Raw genomic sequence first — 26,519 nt, 5'->3', positions numbered from 1 at the left:
ATAGGAAATAGATTATCTCCTCAACAAACTATATTGAAGATATCTTCCCCTTTTTAGCTTTGATTTATCCCTTTTGGCCAACCGAAATGATGGTAGCTTTCCCTTGAATTTCTCCAACCGTGTTGCTTGAAGATAGGTTAGATTTGACCAATTTGAAATAGGAAAATCTTTTCCCAACAGTGTGGATTGATTCTAATCTGATTTAGGCATCGATATTTCACTAAATCTCCTTCCTTATCTCTAGGCCTTGTCATTCCATCATTGTAGTCATGACTAGTTACCCTTGAACCTAGGTGAACTACTTGGTCATGAATCTGGACCATGTTATATATGAATCACAACCCACATTACATGAATTAAATACTAACATTTTTTGCATCAAATAAACTAAACTCCTAAGACTATATGAGAATGCAATCTCATTTATTTGATTCAATGGAATAAAATAAACCTAAGTAGAAAGTGACCTAAGGACATAAATGTCATTCTCACATACTCTCTCCTAGGTCAATTGTGTCATTCTCACATACCCTCTCCTAGGTCAATTGTGTCCTTTGAGACTTTAAGGACTCCTGCCTTGGCCTTGACCCTAGTTGTAGGACCATCATGACTTCTTTTGCCCTTGGGATCAAAGGCTACCCTAAGAGGGTTTACATCACTTGTCCCCGTCGTATGACTGGGGTAACTATCATGTTCAGATGATGTGTTCAGTTATGTAGTAGTGTCTGCACTATCCAGGCAATATGACAATCGCGCAATAAAGGTTTGCGCCGTTCAAGTAGCGTGATAATCCTATAATAGATATATGTGGTTCTGCAGGTGCTGACTAAGCTTTATCTTGTGATTGTTGCCCTTTACTTAGTTAGACCAATTATTTAGGAATTAGGTATGGTCTCATAAGTTGGCTAACTCGTGAGTGGTTTCAAAACAATGGTGGAGCACATCCAAATATAAATTACTTAAAATGTGTCATGTAACTATGCTTTACTAAATTAAAACTCTATTTGTAGCATTCTTTACCTAAATAAGAAACATAATCTAAGAATAAATAAAAGAATATTAATAACCAAAGAAGGTTATAATCAACCTCTTTGTTATAATCATGAATGCGATATCTCAAGTAGATTCTTTTGGGAAGGATACTTGCTATAATAGAGAGTCCAATATTCCAAAAGGTTGGGAGATACTTTAATAGTCTTCTTGCCATAGAATGATTATTACCATGTGGATAACGGTTCGAAGATACTTTGCTGTGGAAAAAAATAATGTTCACGTCTGGCCCAAATCAAAACCCACAATCTACCAAACTAAAATAATTATGGGCCCAAATTGAGCAACATGTAGCAACGAACCCTTTGGAACATTCTCAACACACTCAAATTCCGAAAGCACTAATAACAAGTAACAACACTATACACCACTCTCTCTCAGAAAAAAATTAGGGTTTCGAATTTCGAATTCTACGATCTATTCATCAATGGCGGCAAGCGCAGTTCCTCAACCCCGATCTTCCAAGACGGAATTCTATACTGACAACAAGCGCAAGGAGGACATCCGTCATTCCAACATCGCTGCCGCGAAATCCGTCGCCGATGCCGTCCGCACTAGTCTTGGCCCTAAAGGTATGGACAAGATGATCTCCACCTCCTCCGGCGACGTCATCATTACTAACGACGGTGCCACCATCCTCAACAATATGCAACTCCTCCAACCCGCCGCGAAGATGCTCGTCGAACTTTCAAAATCTCAAGACGCCGCTGCCGGAGATGGAACAACCACCGTTGTCGTCATCGCCGGAGCTCTCCTTGACAGTTGTCGTCTCCTCCTCACCCGTGGCATTCACCCCACCGTCGTCTCTGACTCCCTACACAAAGCTGCCGTTAAAGCCATTGACATCCTTACTGCCATGGCTGTTCCCGTTGAACTCGGAGATCGCGAGTCGCTTGTGAAATCTGCGAGCACTTCACTTAATAGCAAGGTCGTTAGTCAATACTCTACGCTCCTCGCTCCCCTCGCTGTCGACGCTGTCACCTCCGTAGTGGATCCGGAGAAACCCGAGCAGGTCGATCTTCGCGATATTAAGATTGTGAAGAAGCTTGGTGGCACCGTGGATGATACCCAGCTTGTGAAGGGTTTGGTTTTTGATAAGAAGGTAAGTCATGCTGCTGGTGGACCTACTAGAATGGAAAATGCTAAAATTGGTGTGATTCAGTTTCAGATTTCGCCACCAAAAACCGATATTGAACAGAGCATTGTAGTCTCTGATTATTCTCAGATGGATAGGATTTTGAAGGAAGAGAGAAGTTATATCCTTGGTATGATTAAGAAGATTAAGGGAACTGGTTGTAATGTGCTTCTGATTCAAAAGAGTATTTTGAGGGATGCTGTTACTGATTTATCTTTGCATTATCTTGCTAAGGCTAAGATTTTGGTGATTAAGGATGTGGAGAGAGATGAGATCGAGTTCATTACCAAGACTTTGAATTGTCTGCCTATTGCAAATATTGAGCATTTTCGTGCTGAGAAGTTGGGTCAGGCTGATCTTGTGGAGGAGGTGTCCCTTGGGGATGGAGGGAAGATTGTGAAGATAAGTGGGATTAAGGATATGGGGAGGACTTCGACTGTGCTTGTTCGCGGATCGAATATTTAGCCAAGAAAACTAATTACACCATATGTTAAAGGGACAAATGCTAGTGTGGATTCATTTGAGGTTCTTGGTCTATTTTTTTATGCTGAAAATCGTTTATTCCGCATACCTTATTATCATCAAAAATCATAAATGTCAATATTATCTTCTATAAGTCAGTGTTTGTCATCTAACCTTTTCTACTTTATTAAATTCCAAGAATAACACACAAATTAAAGCATGTTTAGTTTTAATCAAATGATTGTTATGCAATATAAACAATTTTGTAATCAACAAGGTTAAACCGTCTTCTAGATTCTAACAAAATAATTTTAATATTAAACAAGTTAAAAAATAAGCTCAAATATATAAAAAATAAGATAAATAACTCAATATTCACTTATCATATAGTCATAATCTTGTTAAATCAAATTCGACCAATAATAATTATTGTACAACTTTTCAACAAATCAGTATAAATTAGATAATCATGACCCTAATTATAAGGTTCTGTGGTAAGTAAGATGATGAATGTATGATAATGATCAGAGCATTGTGGAAATAGGTAATAGTGGTCAGAGATGACAATGATAGTATTAGTAGTTGGTGATGGTGTAGTTAGAAACTTAGAATAAAGGAGAAACAATGTCATTATTTTCATTTTATGGTTTTTTATCTTTTAATTAAAATTATTCAATTTTTAATAATAAATCAATGATTTTAAAAGGTTGATGTGATAGCATGCTAAATTTTCACATCTTATATGTAGCAAATTTAGTATTTAGCTTCATTTTTAAAACATTGTAATATAATGCTCTTAATGAACAATTTTGAACAAAAATGTTGACTAACTCAAATATAAGTCAACCATAAAGTTGGTAAATAAAAACCGATGATAAACATAACTTAATGATACATTAAAATAAAGTAACTAAATCGTACTTAAGATAATACTCTATCATTGTCCTTTTAACTTTTAAGTTGTTAAACAAGGGGGAAGTTTTGATGTTTTGAATATTGATGGCCCAAAAGTGAAAAGAATCTTGAGTTTCACTTAGTTCTCATTTAATGTTTCTTCATGTCTATGACTATGACCAAATCATCAAGAAATTGTGAAAGTGTACCTAGATTTTAAAGTGACAAAGCTCTTCCCATGTGATTTCCACAACTTTTGAGAGCATATCATAATAAAAGCTGAAAAGGTGCAAGAATCTCTGCAATTAATCCATTGACAACTTATTTAATCCATAACATAACATAGTAATACAACTTGTTTAATCCTTGGAGTTCACCACTTATACAGGTAGTGACTTTGAGGATGATCTTTATCATTCTTAAGTCAGGGGATACATCTTTAACATTATGAAAAAAATATAAAATTAATTAAATTCAAGTATGAATATGTCTATACACTTTATTACATAAACAAAGCCCTTACTAAAATTAAGGTAACTAATAATAAAATGATAACGGTACACACAATATAAAATATATATTTTAGGTACATGTACTATAAATATTATGATTCTAGATAAGCTATTCCTCTATGGAGTTTGTAGAAATTTTGAGAAGGTATCGAAGGATATTATAAAAAAGTTTATTGGATCATGCACATGCCTTAAAGGCTTAAACTGTTGGCTTCTAATGCTTGGACTTGGGAACTTGGCTGGTACATAGCACCTAGAAAGACATTTACAACTACAGTAACAAAATAGATTAAAATATCTCCCCATGAGAAAACTTTTTCCCTTAAAACCACTTATTGTTTGACATGTGTGTTATTTTTTTTTTATGATATATTTTAAAATGAAAACTTTTAGAAAGAAGGGAAATAAGATATATGTCAAACAATGAGTGATTCTAAAGAGATAATTTATCTCCTGATACGAGGAGATACTTTATTTTCAGTGCAATTGTATGCCAAGCTTGATGCAGTAGCAATTCCTACCTATTTGAAGTTATAAGTCAAGTAACTAGTTAAAATAAATTGGCGATTCTATCTAAGATTGAATTTGAGAGGGAGTATCACTATTTTTTATAACTTACTTTTGAGGGAGCCATTAACTTTTAGTTTTATTTATCTCTAAGAAACTAGAAACCTTTCCTCCTTCTGAGGTTAAATTTTGCACTGTAAAACTATTTGTACTATAAATTTCGCATTTCTCCATTTCTTCACTCACTTCTATCATGATTGTTCATATCTTTCCATATCAAATGGAAATTCTATCCTAACATCACCCTTCCAATCTTCTTTTCCCTCAACCAAACATTGAAATATATCCCCTGCCAATACATTTACAAAAAATTAAGTCACACTTCAAAATTTATGCTTTCAGCCATATATCGTTGCACATACACTTTTCTAACTAAACAATGGTAACATTAACTAGTCTTTTCTTGGGTACTGTGGAGATATGACTCGAACGCTGATTTGATTATTGAGCATGGGCAAAAGTTGATCTAGAACGGTTTAGATGTGTACATGTAGAGGCACTTCAACACTCAAGTCAGTATAAGTGAAGATATGTGAATAAAACGTAAGCATACAAGAATATAGAGAGATTATTGAGTATAATTTTCTTGTGAGGGGTCTCTTTTATTTATAGAAGAGTTGAGCATTGTATATTCCGTAATAGATATTGTAATTATGATTGATCGTTCTGTCGAGTGTACCCCAAACATGTATGAGCTACTTTATCCGTGCCGGGCAGTCCTGATATGCTTGTACCCTACTAGGGCAGTGCTTTATCCAAGGTGTGTTGTTTTATCATCTCCCTAGGGTATCATAGCCATATATTAGGCTTATTGATCATAACCTTTAGGGGATGCCTTTAATTGTAGGATCATTTAATAGCTTGAGGACTAGGGTTTCTAGGTTTAGGATTCGGTTAGTATATAATTTTAGAGTTTTTGGTTATTATTTGATTCGGATGTGTGGGGTCAATAGGCTAGGCTGTGTGTTTGGTTGGGTATGTGATTTAAGAGCTCGGTTGGATTATGGGTATAGGGTTTTAGGTGGGTAATTTGGCTTGGTTTTTTAGGGATGTGTAGGGAACGTGTTTGGAGTTTTTTTGGTAGGTTAGTCTTTTTAGGTAGTAACTTAGGGCTGTTTTGATATGAATATATGAGCAGGGTGAGGTGAAGGTTGGATGGTTATGGTGAGTGAAGGTGAGAAAGAATGGAAAGGGAAAGTGCTATAAGCACGGAAGCTTGATAAGCTACGAGGTTCGCCATACGTAAGGAAGCTTGATAAGAACTTGTTAATGGTGGCCACGACCAACCTAGGGTTTTTAGGAGAAGTGCTCTCAACTAAAACAACTCAGATTTAATCAAAATTCAACTTAATTTTATTAATGACAATTCAATTACATAAATAAGCAATTTGAATGTCTTGGGCTGAAATAAAAGACTAAGTCCTAATTAACTTGCATAATGGAAAATCCTAATTAAAACTTAGGCTAAAAATAGATATGAAATAATAATGTAACTCCTAATTAAATCATGTAAATGGTTGAGTTGTGGTGGCTTGCTCCTATTTTTAAGGGATTTGAATTCGATCCAATTTTAGTTGATAGGAAATAGATTATCTCCTCAACAAACTATATTGAAGATATCTTCCCCTTTTTAGCTTTGATTTATCCCTTTTGGCCAACCGAAATGATGGTAGCTTTCCCTTGAATTTCTCCAACCGTGTTGCTTGAAGATAGGTTAGATTTGACCAATTTGAAATAGGAAAATCTTTTCCCAACAGTGTGGATTGATTCTAATCTGATTTAGGCATCGATATTTCACTAAATCTCCTTCCTTATCTCTAGGCCTTGTCATTCCATCATTGTAGTCATGACTAGTTACCCTTGAACCTAGGTGAACTACTTGGTCATGAATCTGGACCATGTTATATATGAATCACAACCCACATTACATGAATTAAATACTAACATTTTTTGCATCAAATAAACTAAACTCCTAAGACTATATGAGAATGCAATCTCATTTATTTGATTCAATGGAATAAAATAAACCTAAGTAGAAAGTGACCTAAGGACATAAATGTCATTCTCACATACTCTCTCCTAGGTCAATTGTGTCATTCTCACATACCCTCTCCTAGGTCAATTGTGTCCTTTGAGACTTTAAGGACTCCTGCCTTGGCCTTGACCCTAGTTGTAGGACCATCATGACTTCTTTTGCCCTTGGGATCAAAGGCTACCCTAAGAGGGTTTACATCACTTGTCCCCGTCGTATGACTGGGGTAACTATCATGTTCAGATGATGTGTTCAGTTATGTAGTAGTGTCTGCACTATCCAGGCAATATGACAATCGCGCAATAAAGGTTTGCGCCGTTCAAGTAGCGTGATAATCCTATAATAGATATATGTGGTTCTGCAGGTGCTGACTAAGCTTTATCTTGTGATTGTTGCCCTTTACTTAGTTAGACCAATTATTTAGGAATTAGGTATGGTCTCATAAGTTGGCTAACTCGTGAGTGGTTTCAAAACAATGGTGGAGCACATCCAAATATAAATTACTTAAAATGTGTCATGTAACTATGCTTTACTAAATTAAAACTCTATTTGTAGCATTCTTTACCTAAATAAGAAACATAATCTAAGAATAAATAAAAGAATATTAATAACCAAAGAAGGTTATAATCAACCTCTTTGTTATAATCATGAATGCGATATCTCAAGTAGATTCTTTTGGGAAGGATACTTGCTATAATAGAGAGTCCAATATTCCAAAAGGTTGGGAGATACTTTAATAGTCTTCTTGCCATAGAATGATTATTACCATGTGGATAACGGTTCGAAGATACTTTGCTGTGGAAAAAAATAATGTTCACGTCTGGCCCAAATCAAAACCCACAATCTACCAAACTAAAATAATTATGGGCCCAAATTGAGCAACATGTAGCAACGAACCCTTTGGAACATTCTCAACACACTCAAATTCCGAAAGCACTAATAACAAGTAACAACACTATACACCACTCTCTCTCAGAAAAAAATTAGGGTTTCGAATTTCGAATTCTACGATCTATTCATCAATGGCGGCAAGCGCAGTTCCTCAACCCCGATCTTCCAAGACGGAATTCTATACTGACAACAAGCGCAAGGAGGACATCCGTCATTCCAACATCGCTGCCGCGAAATCCGTCGCCGATGCCGTCCGCACTAGTCTTGGCCCTAAAGGTATGGACAAGATGATCTCCACCTCCTCCGGCGACGTCATCATTACTAACGACGGTGCCACCATCCTCAACAATATGCAACTCCTCCAACCCGCCGCGAAGATGCTCGTCGAACTTTCAAAATCTCAAGACGCCGCTGCCGGAGATGGAACAACCACCGTTGTCGTCATCGCCGGAGCTCTCCTTGACAGTTGTCGTCTCCTCCTCACCCGTGGCATTCACCCCACCGTCGTCTCTGACTCCCTACACAAAGCTGCCGTTAAAGCCATTGACATCCTTACTGCCATGGCTGTTCCCGTTGAACTCGGAGATCGCGAGTCGCTTGTGAAATCTGCGAGCACTTCACTTAATAGCAAGGTCGTTAGTCAATACTCTACGCTCCTCGCTCCCCTCGCTGTCGACGCTGTCACCTCCGTAGTGGATCCGGAGAAACCCGAGCAGGTCGATCTTCGCGATATTAAGATTGTGAAGAAGCTTGGTGGCACCGTGGATGATACCCAGCTTGTGAAGGGTTTGGTTTTTGATAAGAAGGTAAGTCATGCTGCTGGTGGACCTACTAGAATGGAAAATGCTAAAATTGGTGTGATTCAGTTTCAGATTTCGCCACCAAAAACCGATATTGAACAGAGCATTGTAGTCTCTGATTATTCTCAGATGGATAGGATTTTGAAGGAAGAGAGAAGTTATATCCTTGGTATGATTAAGAAGATTAAGGGAACTGGTTGTAATGTGCTTCTGATTCAAAAGAGTATTTTGAGGGATGCTGTTACTGATTTATCTTTGCATTATCTTGCTAAGGCTAAGATTTTGGTGATTAAGGATGTGGAGAGAGATGAGATCGAGTTCATTACCAAGACTTTGAATTGTCTGCCTATTGCAAATATTGAGCATTTTCGTGCTGAGAAGTTGGGTCAGGCTGATCTTGTGGAGGAGGTGTCCCTTGGGGATGGAGGGAAGATTGTGAAGATAAGTGGGATTAAGGATATGGGGAGGACTTCGACTGTGCTTGTTCGCGGATCGAATCAGTTGGTGATTGATGAGGCTGAGAGGAGTTTGCATGATGCTTTGTGTGTTGTGAGGTGTTTGGTGAACAAGAGGTTTTTGATTGCTGGAGGCGGTGCTCCAGAGATTGAGCTGTCGAGACAATTGGGTGCTTGGGCTAAGGTTTTGCATGGGATGGAAGGTTACTGTATTCGGGCATTTGCCGAGTCGCTTGAAGTCATTCCTTATACTCTGGCTGAGAATGCAGGGTTGAACCCGATTGCTATTGTTACTGAGCTGAGGAATCGTCATGCACAGGGTGAGATTAATGCTGGAATCAATGTGAGGAAGGGTCAGATTACTAACATCTTGGAGGAGAATGTGGTGCAGCCACTGTTGGTTAGTACAAGTGCTATCACCTTAGCTACAGAGTGCGTTCGGATGATTTTGAAGATTGATGATATTGTAACCGTGAGGTAGTGTTGATTGAACTATGACTGGAGTTTGGAGAAGAGAAAGATGAATCATTATCTTTCTGCCTTTTGTGCTTTTATTTTATTTGGGTTTGTAGTTTATGTACTTTTTAGTTACTATGGTTAAGTAATTTTGATCTGCTTTGGCTGCTGAAAATTTGTTATTTACAAGTTTGGATATCCTTGTTATGCTTCTTCCTTATGTTCTGCTTATCTACCTAATGTGCATTGGAAGTTTGTTCTTTGATGATAGATCATTTTGTGAGTCATTGTCACTCTTGTTTGTTTCTTCTGCTAACTATACTTGTATATTCATTTGACCTTGAGTTGAATTAATCTGTACTTGTGAAAATAAAACATCTATAATCAATGGGAATCAAATTGACTGTATAAGGATTTTCTTATACCAAGATTGCTTGCTTTTGTTGAGCTGCATGAAAGTATGATGATAATATGGTTGTGCTATACTTTTAGGTGAGGCTTCTCATGATTTTGCTAGTATTCATGAAGTTATGAGATATCATTGAATACGATATATTCAGTACTGTGGTTGAGAACTGATGACATATTGACCTTTGTTTGCATCCCTCCAACTTGTTGAATTTTAGACCCTTTATTAAAGAATCGAATGGATTGAAATCTAACACTCTTAGAATGGGTTGTTTTGGCTGGTTTCTTCTCTTGACAATTTGTTTCCACTATGTTGCGAGTTTATATGGTACTATATTTTCTTGTAGCAGCATGTCAACTTATAATTTACTACAAGTAGGGTAAAACTTTGTGATGACAACCTCTTAGGGCTGCCTTTGATTTAGGATCGTTTTTAGCTTGAAATTAGGGGTTTTAAATATTGCAATTCGGTTTTGGGATTTATTTAGGGTTTTAGGTTACTATTTGGTTGTTTTGTATGTAGTAAATGGTTTAAGAATATAGGGAATGGTAGGTGTATGGATTAGGGTCTCGGTTTGGGTATTTAGGTTTGGGTTTATAGTGAGTTGGCTGCGGAATGATGATGTGGTTAGCTTTATATGTGTAGGATAGGAGTTGTGGTTGTTTTAGGGTTCTTTGGCCGCGGTTTGATTGTATGTGGAAGGGTTGAGCTTGGTTTGAGTGTTTATGGAAGATGAGGGATGTGAAGGTCAAGGCTGAAGAGAATCACGTGGGAATGAGGTTGATTTGTGCGTGAAGCACTATGAAAGTGGAAAAGATTGAAGGGTGAGGTGCCACAAGTATGGATACTTGATAAGCCAAAGTTATTCGCCACAAGATAGAAAGTTTGATAAGAATTCATCAATGTTGGCCAAGGCCAACAATGGTAGGGTTTAAGAGACACTCTTAACTAAACAAAAACACAAAGGTTTAAACTCAAAAGCAACTTAATTTCATTAATGCAATATGATTATATAAATATACAAGCAACTAGGCTCCCTTGAAAAAATAAAACGAAAATAATAATCGAAAACCTAATTAAAACTTAGACTAAGTCCTAAAAGTAATTAAATTTAAATAATAAAATTCTTAATTAATTTTCAAAATTAAAATTCCTAATTAATCATGAAAATAAATCTAATTGGGATTTTGGAGTTGTTGGCTGAATTCCTTGAAGTATGACTCAGTCCTGAATTGTTGGATGGTTGAAGATTTGGATTTGAATTAGTCTTGAAAAATCCTCTAATTAATTTGGCCAAATTTAGTCATAGAATTTCATTACTTGAGTGGACTTGATCATTTTATCTTCATCCCTTAAGTATAGCCACGAGTTGTTATGAAATTGAAAGTGAAGTAGAACCTTGACTTGTTTCAATCACCTCTTATCATCTCTTTAATCTGTGCCTTGTCTTATCCTGTGGAGTAATCATATGTTGATTAAACTCAATTTGATTTAGGCAAGGAAATTGATTAAACTCAATTTGATTTGGCCAAGGAAATTGAATAAATCTCCTTATTTATCTTTTAAGTCTTGCACTCCATATTTGTAGTCTTGCTCTCTCTTGTGCTTTTACATCTTTTCTATTTTCATGTCACATTGTATTGAGTCATGCCATGCCTTGTAAGAATTAATCATGTCTTGATTTCTATTTGTCCTAGTTGTGCCATTTTGAACCAAAGCCTAGGTTAACTAGTTGACCATTAATGGACCATGATATAAGAAATTAAATTAATAAATTTTTAACTCCACATTACATGAATTAAATACTAACATGCTTCATATCAAATGAAATAAACTCTTAAGACTAAAATAAAATCTAAGATTACTCATAAGAATAAAATTCTCATTTATTAAACTTAAGCAAATAAATACATTAACTAAACACTATCATAATTATAATTTCCTTCCAAGAATATGAATTCTAAATGGCTCTCTTAATCGTAAGAATGTCCTCTTGGTTTATATCACTTTGGCTATTTGGAAAACAGATTTCTTCATTTATTGATTATTGCATTAAAAACTCTATTAAATGAAACTTTTGTTCTTTCTAACAGTTGCATCACATTTGCTTATCTTGATGAAAAAGAATGTGATTAGGAGTGATAATTGAATGAGTTGGGATGGATTTGGATTTGGATACTGATGGATGGAAGAAAAATTATCCATCAAACCATTATATTACATTTTAAATTATCCAATCCATTTATATCCAATTCATTCATTCTATCCATGTATCCATTTTAATGGATTAGATGGATGGATATACAATCATTTTTTAATTTGAACAAAACATTTGTAGCAAAACATTATTTGAAGGAAAAAATTCATTTAAAAATTATTGGAATAAAGCATTTTTAAATATTAATTTTAAAAACATTTTTAAAAAGTGCTTTTTAAAAAAAAAATACTTTTTAAAAAATAATTTTTTAACAAGCACTTTTAAAAAGTGTTTTTTTGATAAACACTTTTAAAAATGTGAATTTATGAATTTTTTTTATAAGCACTCTTATTGACAATAATCTCTGGTGCAATATAATTGGGACTTCCACAAGTTGTATGCAACAGTCCATTTTCATGAAATATTTTATTTTGTTATTATATTATCACATTAGTCAATAACCAAAATGATATATTTATACTTTGCATTAAGGTGTGATTCTAAGAAAATGTTTTCTTACCCTAAAATGTTGGGATAAAGCACTAAAGCCAAAATCGTTTATACTTTTTTGATAATCACTTTTTAAAATCACAATTGTAATTTTCAACTTTTGTAATGTGTGTAGGATTGTGCTGTTAGAAAGTTGAGAGAGATTTTTTATATTAATATTGAATTAATTGGAAAAAAATTGTTTTTATTTTTTGGATGGATCAAATGTATATACTCATGAATATCTATTTCATCCATTATCAACACTATCCATTAGTTCTAACGAATGAATTTGGATAGATTTAATTTGGATGGATTTTGAATTATGGATAATTTTGCCACCCCTAAATGTGACATAATTCTAGGCTTGTCGCAACCAAATAATGTTGTGTATCAGGCAAACACTACTAATCATATTGTTTTCAAGAACAACTGATATTTAAATATATCAACCAAACCTTAATCTCACTTAGTGGGGAACAACTGATATTTAAATCACGCAACTTAATCTTATGTATAAAGAGATCTTTAACATGGAGTCTTGCTTCAATGACTCTCGATGTATCATTTGACAGAGCTCGTGCTTGGTCAACCGACCAAATTTGGCATTGAAATCATGTATAACTAAGTTGGCTCGACTTCTCTCTTCAATGCACCAACATGACTATTCCTCAAGTCAGCTTAGCGTTAGATCCTTGTTGAAATATGTTTTGATATTTTGGGTCAATGTTGTATTGTATTAGTAACTAGTTTAAACTCACTTACCTTTTATAGTTAGAGTTAGTTGATTAATTAGTTTTGGTATTAAAGTTTAGAGTTTTCCTTCCTTTATATACGACATTCATTGTAACTTTGTAATTATTCACATCCATTCTCATTTAATCAATGAAATATACAATTACTTTCTTGCTCTTTAATTTCTATTACATCCCCGACTCTAATGACTATTTAAATAGACCAATGAGAAAATAACTTTGGTTTACATATTACACAACTTGAGATGCTGCTTACTGCCAGGATTATATATCATATCTATAGGTGGTTGACTTGTTCTGGAGGTATATATCTGTTCGGGTATGTTAACACCTTAAAATATACTCGTGAAATGATTTTGAAGTCTTTCTTTCTTTTTGCCCAAAAAAGCCAAGTTAGGAAGTGACCCTATCTATAGTCATGTCATACTATCTCTTCTGAAGTTGCATTAGCTTCTCTAGTCTCCTCCTCACCATTAAGCAAGGGCTTTGTTAATGATTGTTCAGTCACTTTTTTCCCATTGCTTTTGCCCCATAGGACTAAGTATAGACCAATCACGATGACAATAGCACCAATAATCCTGAAACAAAACTTGAATTAATCAGGAGGCACGTTTTGTGTGATTCTTAGAAAGGAAAATTTTAGGTTGTTTTTTTCTTCACAAACAAATAATGAATATAGCAAATATTCCATTTATGGTAAATAAAATTTCTGCATACCCTCCAGAGTACAACTTATCACCAAGAATTAAGGCTGCCATTATAGCTACTATAAAGGTTTGCAAGGGCTGAAAAACAGCAACAAACACAGGTCCCCCCTTTTGAATACACCATGTTTGGAGATAAATGACAATGCCAGATGATATAACTCCCTGAAATGATAATGCAATATTTGACAATTCTCAGTACTTTGAACTTGAGTTATCATACATATTAATCAAATTTATATATTTGAGAATTAATGTGCTGAGTATTTACTGCATATAGTATAGTTAAAAGCTCCTCCTTTGATTGTATCTTCCAACTCTCCAAGTCTCTTTCTGTAAAAGCTGCTATGATCAAGAATTGGATCAATCCAAAGAGGCAAGTAAATGATGTAAGTGTTAATTTTGCTGGATACTTCTTCACCACTGGAGCCTGCATAACAACACAAAATTGTTAAATTTATCACTGAGATTGTATAAATGATTATATATTAAGTGTAACTAGACAACATATTATGGTCATTTGTTTAGACCTGAAAAACCATCCAACCAGCCCAACATAAACAATGTCCAAGCAAGCATAAGCAACCCAATGTCCAATTTTGATTTTTAGTTGAAGACTGATCTACTTCAAAGGTATCTCCTTGTATTTGGTGAGCTTTCTGTTGAAGAAGAAGAGGGCCTTTGTAGAGGGTAATTATAGTGGCACCCCCCACACAAGCAATGGTTCCTAGAACTTTTGCCAATCCATCTCTTCTAGAAATGTTTACTTCCTCAAGTCTATAAGAGAATAAAATAAGTTATGAAGCTGTAAAGAAATATCACAACTGAAAATGAAAGAATGTAGGAAGGAAAAATGATCACCCTAAAGCTGAGGCCAAGACAAAAGTGATAGCAGGAACTGAGTTTTGCATTGCAGAGGCAAAAGTTGGAGAAGCATAATATATTCCCAACAAGTAAAAAGACTGGTTTGCAGTGATCCTACATTAACCAATGAAAAATACAGAAATGGTTAATGTTATAATAAATATGAAGGAAATTGGAGTTTTAAGAGTTGCAGCTAATGTATTTTCTTACCCTATTAATGCTAATAGGAAGAACTGAGCTAGTAAACGTAGAGTAAGAGGTGGTCTTTCATTATTCCTGGTTACAAAAATATAGACATTGCTCTATGTTATATACATATATAGCACTAAGAAAAATGAAATCAAAGGCAATAACAGAAATAATGTGACATGAAATGTGTGAGATGAAGCTTCATTTAGAAACTTACTTCTCTAGAAAATAAGCAAATGGGCTCAACAAAAGCAAGGCAATTATATCTCTGTAAATAGGATAAACAACTCGGCTAATACCAATATTTAGTGCTAGTCTAGACACAATGTGAAATCCTGCATAGCAGCACTGAAGAACAAGTAATGCCACGATAAGTTTTATTTTTTCTGTCATAATGTTTGCCATTATGATAACTTAGACTTGTTTATGGGTGGTCATAACAAGGGAGAGATGGTTATATATAGAAACAAAAATCCCAATAATATTTTTCCAAAAACTAATATAATGTCATTTTACTATTAATAAATGAATACAAAAATAGAATAAAATAAAGTTGTATGCAATTGCCAGTAGGGGCAGCTGCCCCACTCAATTTTAACCTACCTAAATATATTTGTTATGACCACTCAATTTTAAATTATAAAATATATTTTTTCAACCAATCATAACAATTGACATACTTTTTAGAATGCAGTGCATTTATCTACACTCAAAGATGCTTTTATGGATATACTTATTGATGCTCACGTATTTCTTTAATTTAACTTGATAAAGAAATATAGTCCAATTTGGGTGTCATTATAAAAATTATGCATAATGGATCTATTTCTTTTACATGGGTAGATGTTGATGATCCTTATAACAATATGACTTCATTTTGGTTTGAAATTACTCTACACTTAATGAAAGAGATTAAGTATGTATTGATAATATATCCTAAAAATACTTACAAGTCATTTAATATTGATAATATATGTATTTTTATCCAACAATTATATGCCATGGATTTTAATGAGCAAGAGAAAATTAGTTTGAGATGTCAATGTCAACATTTTATTCCTGGTGTCATTAGTTATTCAAGTTTAAAAAAACTCTCAACCATATGTTATTAATCATATCTTGTTTTATCGAATTATTCACCTTATCCCATGTTGTGAAAATCGGCTGAGACCAGCCGGTTCAACTGGTTGGATTGGGAATTGCCCACCAGACTGGTTCGAGCCACATGTTGGATCAGGTATACTTTGGAACCGGTTTGACTCAAGCGGGTTAAGTAAAAACTGGTGACTCGGCCGGTTCTTGGTTGAATCGGAGAGTCACCTTTTTAAAAAAATGTAAAATACAAAATGACATCATTTAGTGTGATATGTTTAAAAAAAATCCTAAACCATTACTAAAATAACTTTAAACAGTGGCTTATAGGTATAACCACCATGCCCAAACTTCCATAATTATAGACCTCTTCCGTAATAGTCATTACTACCTTTGTTGTTTTCATTATCTATTTCTACTTCTTTTGTCCATCACTGGTTATGCCCTTCGTCATTGCCTCTGGTGTCATACCTACCTACAATTGTAAGTAAAACTATATGCAGTGACATATACAATATTAATATATTATACATAAATATACATTACACCTTATAACTATATAACAATTGTAGTGATATACTAGAAACTTAAAATTATTGTACAATTATTATTTTACTCTTGACATTAAAATGTTTGATACTTATACTTATTTGGCAAAAGTTACTAGTGTGACATACATTTTTTTTACAATATGATGTTAGCTATTAATATTATTATGTATTTATTAATGAAAATTTGAAAACCGAGTTAACCGCTTCAACCAATGACTCATCGGTCCGACCATTGATCCATTAACATAATAACTTGATCGAGTTGATGACTGATTCGAGTTTAATAATATTGGTTTTATCTTAACTACTGTGGTTTAACTAACATAAATATTATTTTCAACAATAAAAACAATCAAACAAAATTAGGTACGAATAATCTCTTTATTAATAAAATTTTTAGTTACAATGTAATTAAATATTATTATGTGTAGATCAATTGCCACCGGTTGTATGGAATAATCTCTTTATTATGTATTGAAAATGAAATAATGAAAATTTTAGTTACAATGTAATTAAATATTGCCACTGGTTGTATGGAATAATCTCTTTATTAAGTAATAAAATCTGGATACCTATACTTTTAGCCATGGATTTGCTCAATTAATAAAATTAAACTAAAGTTCTTTTTATTATTATATAAAAAAATGTTGACTCATTTATTAAATTTATATTTTATAAATAATAATAAATATTTATATTATTTAATAAATAATAGGTACAAAATAAAACAAATATGAATATTTTCTCTTAAAAAAAACTATAATCATATTATGGATGAGAGAAATATCGTAAGTATTTATTTCTTCTATTTAACTCATCATTTGAATAATTACACAACAACTATTTTGTTCCTAAAATTAATTAAAATAAATTCAAACAACAAACATTTTTCTACCTAAAATTACTTAATCTTGATTTCATATTATCCATGAGAATAAATAGGAACAAAATATAATATTGTCAAATACAAAACAAAATATAATTTTGTTAGATACAAAACAAAAAATAAATTTTCTCTCATAAATGAACAAATAAGATAATCAAGCAACTTTGACTTTTAAATTAGTTCATGCAACTACTAAGCGTATCATCCACTATAGGTAGACGTGATACTAATACCTGCAATTCAAAATGAACATAAGATAATTTTCTATATTTTGAGCGCAAAATTATTGTGATAATTACAATAAGTTGTATAACAAATGTTTAATTGAAAATCAGGGTTTGATAATCTCGAAGGAATATTAAATTTTGTTGTTGATGGTATTTTAAGTGGTGACAAAATTATACATAATTTATATGCCATCCAAATCCAAGAAAATTAAATTCATTTACTAGAGCTAATAGATTTAAATGAATATAATCAAATAGATAATTTTAGCAATGGATGGATTTGAATCCATCCAATATATCCAATAGATATCCATAAATGTATCTATTTGGATGGATATCCATAAACAAGCATTCATAAATAATGTTATTTGCTTTCAAATTTCATTTAGTATTTCAACTTTCACTTTCTTGTAGTGTTTATCATTCTTACTTTGGTTTTTTTTATTAAATTGAGAACAATTATAAGATATTTGGATGTGGTTAATATTAAAGTTTGTTTTTCAACACATAGCATATTTAAATGTATGTTAAAAAATTTACACGTAAAATCTTAAACATCTCATGCTGTTAGAATGTTGCAAAAACAATAATTTCTTAAAGCTAAAAAAACCAGTGTTTTACCGGTCGCTAAATCGGTTAGGGTACTGGTATAGTTGTTCAACTGGTGGTTCACTAATTAAACATCATATCGGCGAAATTAGATATACATATAATATATTATCATTAATATTGAAAAATCAATAAAAAACCAATAATATTTTTTATTTTCATTAAAAATTAATTTTAAATAAAAATCGGCTGGTCAGACTAGTAGGTTCAATTGAAAACTGACTGGTAAGACCGATACGACTCAATTGAAAACCGATCGGTAAAACCGGTACAATTCAATTGAAAACAGAGAGGTGTGACCAGTTTCAACTTGCATGATTGCATGTCTAATATAACTATTATACAGTACCAACATTGGGACCAGTTTATCAGTTGAACCGACCGACACAACCGGTTTTTACAACACTGAAAAAAACTTCAAATTACTTTTTAAAAAGTGTATCTTAAAAAACAATTTAAAACTGATTTTCAAAAACTAATTTTTAAAAGTGATTTTAAAAGATGCTTTATTCAAGATATGATTTTTAAAAGAATGATTATTTTCAAGAACATTTTTAGTTCTAATTAAAAAATCAAATGAACTGGATATTCACTCATTTTATCTATTAAAATGGATTCTTGGATGCATTAGAATTGGAAACCCTCCATTAAATTTGATTATAGATTAATTGTATAATTTAAAATATTATTTACATGAATTTATACGTGTGAACACCTAATTTTGTCCAACAAAAAAAATACTTCTTCAAAAACTGATCTTGACAAAAAATTATTTCATCTAATGATAAAAAGTTGAATCTTTAGAGATTTGATTTCATAAAAAGTGGCCATCAAATAAATTAAAGATTGCAATATACAAATATGTAAATCAAATCAAATTAGGAAAAAAAATATATCAATTTTATTGGGTTTCACAATTCACTTTGATTTAAAAAATTAAATCTTTAGAGATCCGTTTAACATGAAAATTAATGTCGTAATTTGCAAATAAGCAAAACAAATCAAATTAGATCAAATATATTTAATACTAATATGAATTTGTTGTACAATAATTGCAATTAGAATAAGTCAATGATATCAAATTATTTTTTTCTCCTATTTTCATTTTTCAATTAATTCAAAAATAAAAATAGGTCAAGAAATATCTTTTTGTTATTTTATAACAATTAAAAGATTGATTGCTCAAAAGGAGGATTTTGACAAATTTTAAACTTTAGGGTCAAATAATTATTTTTTACTTGCCTAAGCATATTACAATAATTTTTGGCTCGATAAAAATTATTGAACTATTTTTGGAATAAAAAGGGCTTTTTTTAGGGTGTCCAAGGATCCAAAAACTTCTTACTTGAATTTTTTTAGTCAAGGAAATAATAAATTTCGAATCTCTCATTTGAAATATCATTTATCTTATAAAAGAAAGAAAATATGATTTATTATAAAGAATTAATACTTCCTTGATTATATCCAATATTTTTAATAAGAAGATTTGTTTTTCTTGAAAAACATGTGTAATTCTCTATTGAAAATAGTAGTATAAACTCATGGAGAAAATGGACATGAAAAGTAGCAAAAATACTTTGATAGCCGTCTCTCTCAATCCAAAAATAGCAAAGATAGAGAGACCCAAAAAGTAGCAAAAATACTTTGAAAGTTTTATTCTCTCAAAAGGGACATCCTAACAAATAGCAAAAAATACTTTCGGAAATTTATTCTACCAAACCAAACCAAAAGAAACCAAAAAAATCGACAACCCTCGACATATTCTTGTCACACAAAAAGATATTAGAAAACAATCTCCAATACTAAAAAATGCTACAACAAAAAGCTAGAAAAATACAAACACCTAACATAAAAAATATTTGAGAATCTCTACCACTCACAGAGTGATAACATAGGTATATATCCTCTACTCTATAATATTGGAGGCCTACACTAAGGAAGATGGAGAATTTTGGATTGTGTTATTTGATCTCGTATTTTCAATACATTTTAACAGTTTAAAAATCTATCCCATAAAATTAATGAAATGTAATAATAAATGAACAAACTTTTTTAATTGAATAAAGTTTTGTATACAAAATCCACGACCACATTAATAAAGATATAAAAAATAAAAAATGAAACATTTCTTTTAATTAAGTAAAAAGTGCAAAGTTATTTAATGGTAATTAAAGTAGAAATAAACATAATTTTTTAAGGTACAATGCCCAGAGAGACATTTAAGCTGCACTTCAATTTCTTAAAATTTAGGAATGATTGTTACAATGTTTTTTTAATAAATCTAAAATTCTTTAAATAACCCCAATTTTTAAGGTATGAATTGCAATGAAAGACATTTGGGTTGCATTTCACTTTCTTAAAACTTAGGAATAATTGTTACAATGTTTTTTTAATATTTAAAAAATCCTTTAAATAATATGATGCGATGAGGGACATTTGACTTGCACTTCACTAACTCTTCTGTTGAACTTTTTAGTAAAATGATTAAGGGAAGATCTATTTACCATTGATTAATTTAAGGTGATTATGATCCTAACTAATAATTTAAGAGTTATAAATACGGCTAGACCATCAACCATTATTCATTATTGAAAACACCTTATGGCAATCACTTAACAAACTTAACTGGACACTGTTTAACTATTTTGAAGATAAAACTAATACATGATTGACATTTACATTGCAATTATTATCAAATAACAACAAAACTTGTATATTGTGTGTATTGTATTTATCCAAATCACTCATCAGTGTACCCAAAAAAAATTACTCATCACAGTATATTCCATTTCTGATTAGAAACCAACTATTTTAAAACTAAATGCTTTGTACTGCTAAATCATATATCACAATTATCCACTGCTTCAACATGTACCACAATTACAACAATCGTGCACAATTTTCATAATAAATAAAAACCCTATGTGATATGCTTCAAAAACCACCATTTGTTTAAAGAGAGAGGTAATGCATACATTTTACATTGCTGTTAGAAGCAGTAAGTGATAACAAACCTTACTTTTGCTTGGACCCTGGCTGGTATTAACTGATAGAGATGCACTCTAGGAATTACTCATATGCTTGAATACAATAATAATGGCAGTGCAGTTATCTTTACAGCGACGTTCGCGAACAGCTTCCCGGACAAGACGGCGGCTCACAGCTGTAACAGGTAGCCCCTCCTACAAAGGGTAAATTCATTGTTTTTCTCATGTAAGACAACATCCTTAGTAAATAGAAAAAAACAATATAAAGGAATGTTCTAGACTAAGAAAGAAACTAAATGAGCCTTAAATTCGTGTTCATTAGATAATAAAACAAAGCATTTAAATTGAACCAAAAATGCATTGGTATAATTTCTGAACAAAAAAGTGTTTAAATCGAAGCTGTACCCCTATTAGGTCCACTTGCAAGAGCAAAAAAGAAACAGAGTTTTACCTTCAATAATTTCTGAACAAAATCAACAGCATCACTGGGACCAAATACCTGACACAAATCCAAAATGTCATTTTCATCTCAGGACAGTAAATTCAAACCAGTAAAATGAGTATCTGAACATTTATGGATACGAAAGACCAACCCCCCACAAGCCATCACAGCCAAGAATGATGAAATGCTCTCTACCACTAAGGTCAAAAGAATGGATATCCGGGGTTGCAATAAAACCCACCTACAAATGGTGTTACAAATCTTTTTAGGCATATTTCATGCAATAGAGAAATTTTCTTTAGCTAAATGGCAAAAACAACAAGTAGTCTTCTACTTAAACTGAGGGCAAACCTTTTTGAACTGGCGATCTCCAAAACCCCTAGAAACTTCTAGACGTCCTTGTAATCGTCCATTTGAGCTGACAACACCACCGGCCTGCAAGTAGAAAATATCAGAAAAGAGACAATGGAAGAACTCCAACATCTTTTGAGGCAAGTTGACTCTCCAATCACCAGTTCTAAAAAGAAATGCACAGTTAACATGAGAGTGGATTGTATGATACGTCGTGTGTCGTGGATACTCTATATCAAGGAGTTGGAAATAGCAACTTTACACTTTACATTGACTTATTCTAAGAATTATCAAGTAAAAGGTATTGCTAAAAACATTTGTAGATCTAATTTTAAATCAATCAACATTGACAGATTTTGCACCTTCTGAATACGTGCACGCTCCTGTGGGAAGATGGGTTTGTGTTCTCTCGTCAAAACAATGGCTTTCAGCACATTGACTCCATTTGAGTGATCTTGGGATCCATCAGCTATAGTTGACCGAGCTAAAACTGCTTTGGCATCTCCTACATTTGCGACAAAAACCTAACAAAAAATCACCAAACAGAAAAGGTCAAAACTTTTGCTGTTGATTTGACTGAATACCAAAAGAAACAAGAACAGAATTCACTAAAAGAATGAATATCAAGATCAGTGAACAGCACATCTTATATCCCAAATTTGTTGCAAGATTCCTCAACAAAATATCCATACTTCCTACCCGTGGTGTTTAACTGCAGTTACCATATGGCCCATCTAAGACATGATTCATGATTTCATGTAGCATCTGAAAGAAGCAGCATAAACCACTTGCATAGTGAATGAAAAAACATGTACCAACCAACTTACTTTTTGTCCCAATACCCAAACACATACAGCTGTAGCACCATCCTGCCACCCCCCTGGTAACACACTTAGATATCAGTAACATATTAACAACATAAAAAGGAATTTTTTAAAGTTATTAGTTCTTGACTTGTATTGACTATTGAGATACGTAATTCTAAAACCACCATAAAGAGATGGGCAAATGACCCTGTAGCATATTATGCTGCTTAGTTACCATAGTAGAAAGAAGATATTAGATGGACTTCAAGACAGTAAATTTCAAAAAGCAAGTACCAACTTAATTAATTTGCTTATAACAACAAATTTTTTAACTCAACTTAGCCACTTCTGTAACAGAAGATCAACAAATTTAAAGCAACTGAACTGTACCTTCAGCACTTTCTTGAAGAAGAGACTCGTCAGTTTTACGAAAACCTAAATCAGAATTAAAATAACAAATTAAAACATTCTATAACCAAAAGGAAATTAAGAGAATAATCCATGCATGATTCCATTTATCAACCAACACAATGGGGAGTTAAAAGTGAAAATGTAAACTGAATGCTTACCATCAAGTATAGCTCTTTTAGCTGCCTTTACATCCAACTGAAATACAGCACAGCAGAGGAAAGATAAGAAGCAAAATATATAAAAAGAGAGCAAGAGAGACGCGAGAATGATAAAAATAGATCAAACAGAAAATGAGCTTTTAGATTCTGCCATTGATCATTTTTTTGAGATACGTTACATCAATTAAACTGCAACAATCTTTTGACTAATTGGCCTAACAGACAATATTTCAGAAACTATGATCTCCAGTGCAATCATGCGTTGTAGAAGGAAAATATCAATTATAGCAAAGTACAAAGGTTCAGACATATAAAATATAAATACATTAATACAATCACAAACAGGATTGTTTAACCGACACATCCAAGATCTATCAAATAATTCACGAAAAGAAAGAACATGTCTGTAGCAAGTGTCTCAAGTTGTGCAACTAGAAGATAAATGGCTAAATTGACTCTTGCTTACCCTCTATAGAATTGCAACACATTTATGTTTTATTTCTAACCAAAAGATAAATACCTATATTTTTTCCATTAACATATTATTATGTTAAGAATGGTTAAATGACACAGTTCTCCTTAAAAAATCGTGGACCAAGCAATAGGTTTTTATGTTTGCTACAAGCCTATAAGAGCCTCACTGATCAAGTATACAAGGAAATTAGACCAAGCAAACACACCAACTCACGTGGTAATCCTGCTGACATGACCTTTCCATGCAAATGCTTTAGAGCATACTCTGCAGCTAACCGGCCTCCATGTCCATCATAAATTGCAAAGTGTGCACACCTGAAAAAAGAAGCAATGGGAGTTACCAAGATATACTACTACATATCTTATGAACAGTTCATATGTGATATCACTCAAAGAAATTGTCAAGTGAAGAGCAATTTAAGTAATAATGTGGTTAAAATAACATTGCATATCAGTAACAAGCTAAGACGCATGGATATGATAAGGAACAGGGATATGATACAACACAAACAGAAGGATACAAAAGGGCAGGCCAATACACGAGCTCCTACCTAGTGGCGCCTGGAAAGGGTGGATCTACGTACCCCAACAAACAGATGTTTTTACTGGGATTTGAAGTTTTAAACCCATGACCTCTAGGTTGCAAGGCCGGTAACTGTACCATTGTAACGAGACACAGATGCAAGTTTTAAAAACTATAGAACAGGACATGGGTGTGATACAAAGTATAAAATTAGTACAAGATTATCGCAAGACTATAATAAATGCTACATTTATCTAAAATTTTAAAAGTAGTAATATTTTTGTGTGTGGAAAATACAGCTAGAAATATGCAAAAGTGGGATATGTGCCCCAAACTATGTTGAAGTGCATGTGCTTCATAACTGAATAGTCTAATAGACTAATACCAACAACAAATAATTTTGATACCCAAAATTCATAAATAAATTGGGTTTTGAAAACTTGAAAAGTAATTATTTTTTGTAACAATGATGATAAAATGGACCTTAATTTTCCAGGGTAATGTAAACTAGCATCCAAAAGCACCACCCAAGCATCTTCCATTGTATGCCTAGACCCCTTATCTTCAGCTACATCTGCTTCAATATTGAAAGTTACTTCCTTTGCACCATTGTCAATACCAACTTCAGCTTTTCCACTATTTGAAGATTCGGTCCTTGACTTCTTCGCATTAACAAGATGCTCCTCGCTTTCTGACTCAGCTTCACGCTTATGGGTCTCACGTTCCACGCTTACGCATTCTGTCTCTATCTTTTGGTTCATTTTTCCTCTGCCTTCTACAGTAATGGAGGAAAATGGTTACACGGAATATTGGGGAGAAAATGCTTGAAACCCTAGAATGGGACTGAATGAACAATATTGTATTAGGATAAAATAAAATATATAAATGTTTTATTTTCTTCCACGACGGTAGTTAAAATGAAAACTTTTTTGGTAATATTTGTCTCTTATTCAATACTTAATGTAAATTAAATAAGTTTTTATACTTGAACCTTAGCCTAGAGCTAAAACTAATATGATTCCAAATGTTCATTGTTTAATCTTTAAACTAGAACCTAATATTACATCTAATTATATATAATTAATGTATTGCTATTTTACATAAAATCTTTTAAATATTTTATTTATTTTGGATATGTAATTTATATTTTACCTGACCCTAAATATTATCTGAGTATAATTTTTAAATTTAAACCTGATTCTAGATTAGATAAAAACAAGTGGCCAAACTAGTGAGGCCGTAAGGTTGAGCTGCTCACCCTAATAATAGGAATTGAAATTTCTGGCAGTTCAATACTTCTTATCTAATAAAATGGTCTTACAGTAATAATCTTTTTTTTGGTATATGGGAAATCACATGAAACAAAAAAATGAATAAACTAAGTGTCAGGAAAAAGATCCTGCACAAGATAGTAGTGGGAAGCTAAGAACATTTATAATGAAGAATAATATTTCTATAATTCTCCGTAAAATAAGAATAATATATACTTTTTCTTATAAACATTATTTTTATTCTTATTTGGGTCTCACAACCTATTCTAAACTTTTATATTTTACAATAAATATAACAAAATATTAAGAATAATTACTTACTCATTAATAAATTAAAAATGGTTATAATTTGTTATAAATATTAGAAATCAATTATAAATAAAAAAAAATATAATTTTGTTGTTGACATACATGCTATCAGTGGAATTTTCGTCCAAAGAAGATAAATTGAGGTTCTTCGATTTTTTTTTAATTTTTGTTTCTGCAAAATTTAATTTTTTGTAATGATTCTAGATGTTTTTGGATATCCTTGTGCTTGTATTTATTTATAGATTATGTATTTTCATTGTCATTCTCTTCTAATAATGAGTGTTCTTATTTAGTCACTTTTGTTCTTATTTAAGAACAAAACACAAGGAATAAAAAACATGACAATAGAGAATAGAATAAGAATGTTCTTATTCCGTTAAAAACAACCTTAAGAACATCATTGTGGATGCTATAAGCCTATAAGGTAGCCAAGTCCCACGAGTAGTCTAACCCTTCATAGGTGTGAAAATTTTCATCTCATAGTTTTTTTTTAATAAATATAATAATTTATATACTACTTATATGATTCAAAATATTTTTATTATTTTTTAGCTATTTTTC

The 26,519-nt window shown here is 32.5% G+C and overlaps 4 protein-coding genes across 4 annotated transcripts; 2 read left to right on the top strand and 2 right to left on the bottom strand.

Moving 5' to 3' along the window:
• Positions 1,353 to 2,650, top strand: LOC109357924 (T-complex protein 1 subunit delta-like). The gene has a single exon (XM_019601979.1). The coding sequence runs from the start codon at positions 1,478 to 1,480 to the stop codon at positions 2,648 to 2,650; it is 1,173 nt and encodes a 390-aa protein (XP_019457524.1). The 5' UTR covers positions 1,353 to 1,477.
• Positions 7,555 to 9,592, top strand: LOC109358111 (T-complex protein 1 subunit delta-like). Its single transcript, XM_019602185.1, has one exon. The coding sequence runs from the start codon at positions 7,675 to 7,677 to the stop codon at positions 9,277 to 9,279; it is 1,605 nt and encodes a 534-aa protein (XP_019457730.1). The 5' UTR covers positions 7,555 to 7,674; the 3' UTR covers positions 9,280 to 9,592.
• Positions 13,587 to 15,266, bottom strand: LOC109358117 (WAT1-related protein At3g18200-like). The gene is made up of 6 exons (XM_019602195.1): positions 15,079 to 15,266; positions 14,883 to 14,948; positions 14,670 to 14,786; positions 14,339 to 14,585; positions 14,080 to 14,238; positions 13,587 to 13,973 (listed from the first exon to the last, which is right to left on the bottom strand). The coding sequence occupies exons 1-6, from the start codon at positions 15,264 to 15,266 to the stop codon at positions 13,761 to 13,763; spliced, it is 990 nt and encodes a 329-aa protein (XP_019457740.1). The 3' UTR covers positions 13,587 to 13,760.
• Positions 21,069 to 25,245, bottom strand: LOC109358115 (probable protein phosphatase 2C 8). Its single transcript, XM_019602193.1, has 10 exons — positions 24,862 to 25,245; positions 24,062 to 24,170; positions 23,382 to 23,418; positions 23,203 to 23,247; positions 22,834 to 22,886; positions 22,369 to 22,530; positions 22,007 to 22,090; positions 21,807 to 21,896; positions 21,665 to 21,712; positions 21,069 to 21,408 (listed from the first exon to the last, which is right to left on the bottom strand). Exons 1-10 carry the CDS (start codon positions 25,137 to 25,139, stop codon positions 21,289 to 21,291), a joined length of 1,026 nt encoding a protein of 341 aa, XP_019457738.1. The 5' UTR covers positions 25,140 to 25,245; the 3' UTR covers positions 21,069 to 21,288.

The sequence above is a fragment of the Lupinus angustifolius genome, chromosome LG10 (genome assembly GCF_001865875.1).
Source record: "Lupinus angustifolius cultivar Tanjil chromosome LG10, LupAngTanjil_v1.0, whole genome shotgun sequence".
Lineage (NCBI taxonomy): Eukaryota > Viridiplantae > Streptophyta > Magnoliopsida > Fabales > Fabaceae > Lupinus > Lupinus angustifolius.
Note: the sequence above shows the minus strand (reverse complement) of the source record. Positions and strands in the feature narration are given on the sequence as shown.

What these genes read in the sequence shown, in the direction of transcription:
- LOC109357924 (XM_019601979.1), top strand. Translation starts at nt 1,478, where the DNA reads ATGGCGGCAAGCGCAGTTCCTCAACCCCGATCTTCCAAGACGGAATTC.
- LOC109358111 (XM_019602185.1), top strand. Translation starts at nt 7,675, where the DNA reads ATGGCGGCAAGCGCAGTTCCTCAACCCCGATCTTCCAAGACGGAATTC.
- LOC109358117 (XM_019602195.1), bottom strand. Translation starts at nt 15,266, where the DNA reads ATGGCAAACATTATGACAGAAAAAATAAAACTTATCGTGGCATTACTT. An exon ending in GTCTTGGCCTCAGCTTTAGG is followed by an intron (nt 14,586 to 14,669) that starts GTGATCATTTTT and finishes ATTCTCTTATAG; the next exon opens with ACTTGAGGAAGTAAACATTT. An exon ending in TTTTAACTATACTATATGCA is followed by an intron (nt 13,974 to 14,079) that starts GTAAATACTCAG and finishes TTATCATTTCAG; the next exon opens with GGAGTTATATCATCTGGCAT.
- LOC109358115 (XM_019602193.1), bottom strand. Translation starts at nt 25,139, where the DNA reads ATGAACCAAAAGATAGAGACAGAATGCGTAAGCGTGGAACGTGAGACC. An exon ending in CATTACCCTGGAAAATTAAG is followed by an intron (nt 24,171 to 24,861) that starts GTCCATTTTATC and finishes TTCTTTTTTCAG; the next exon opens with GTGTGCACACTTTGCAATTT. An exon ending in TAAAAGAGCTATACTTGATG is followed by an intron (nt 23,248 to 23,381) that starts GTAAGCATTCAG and finishes ATTCTGATTTAG; the next exon opens with GTTTTCGTAAAACTGACGAG.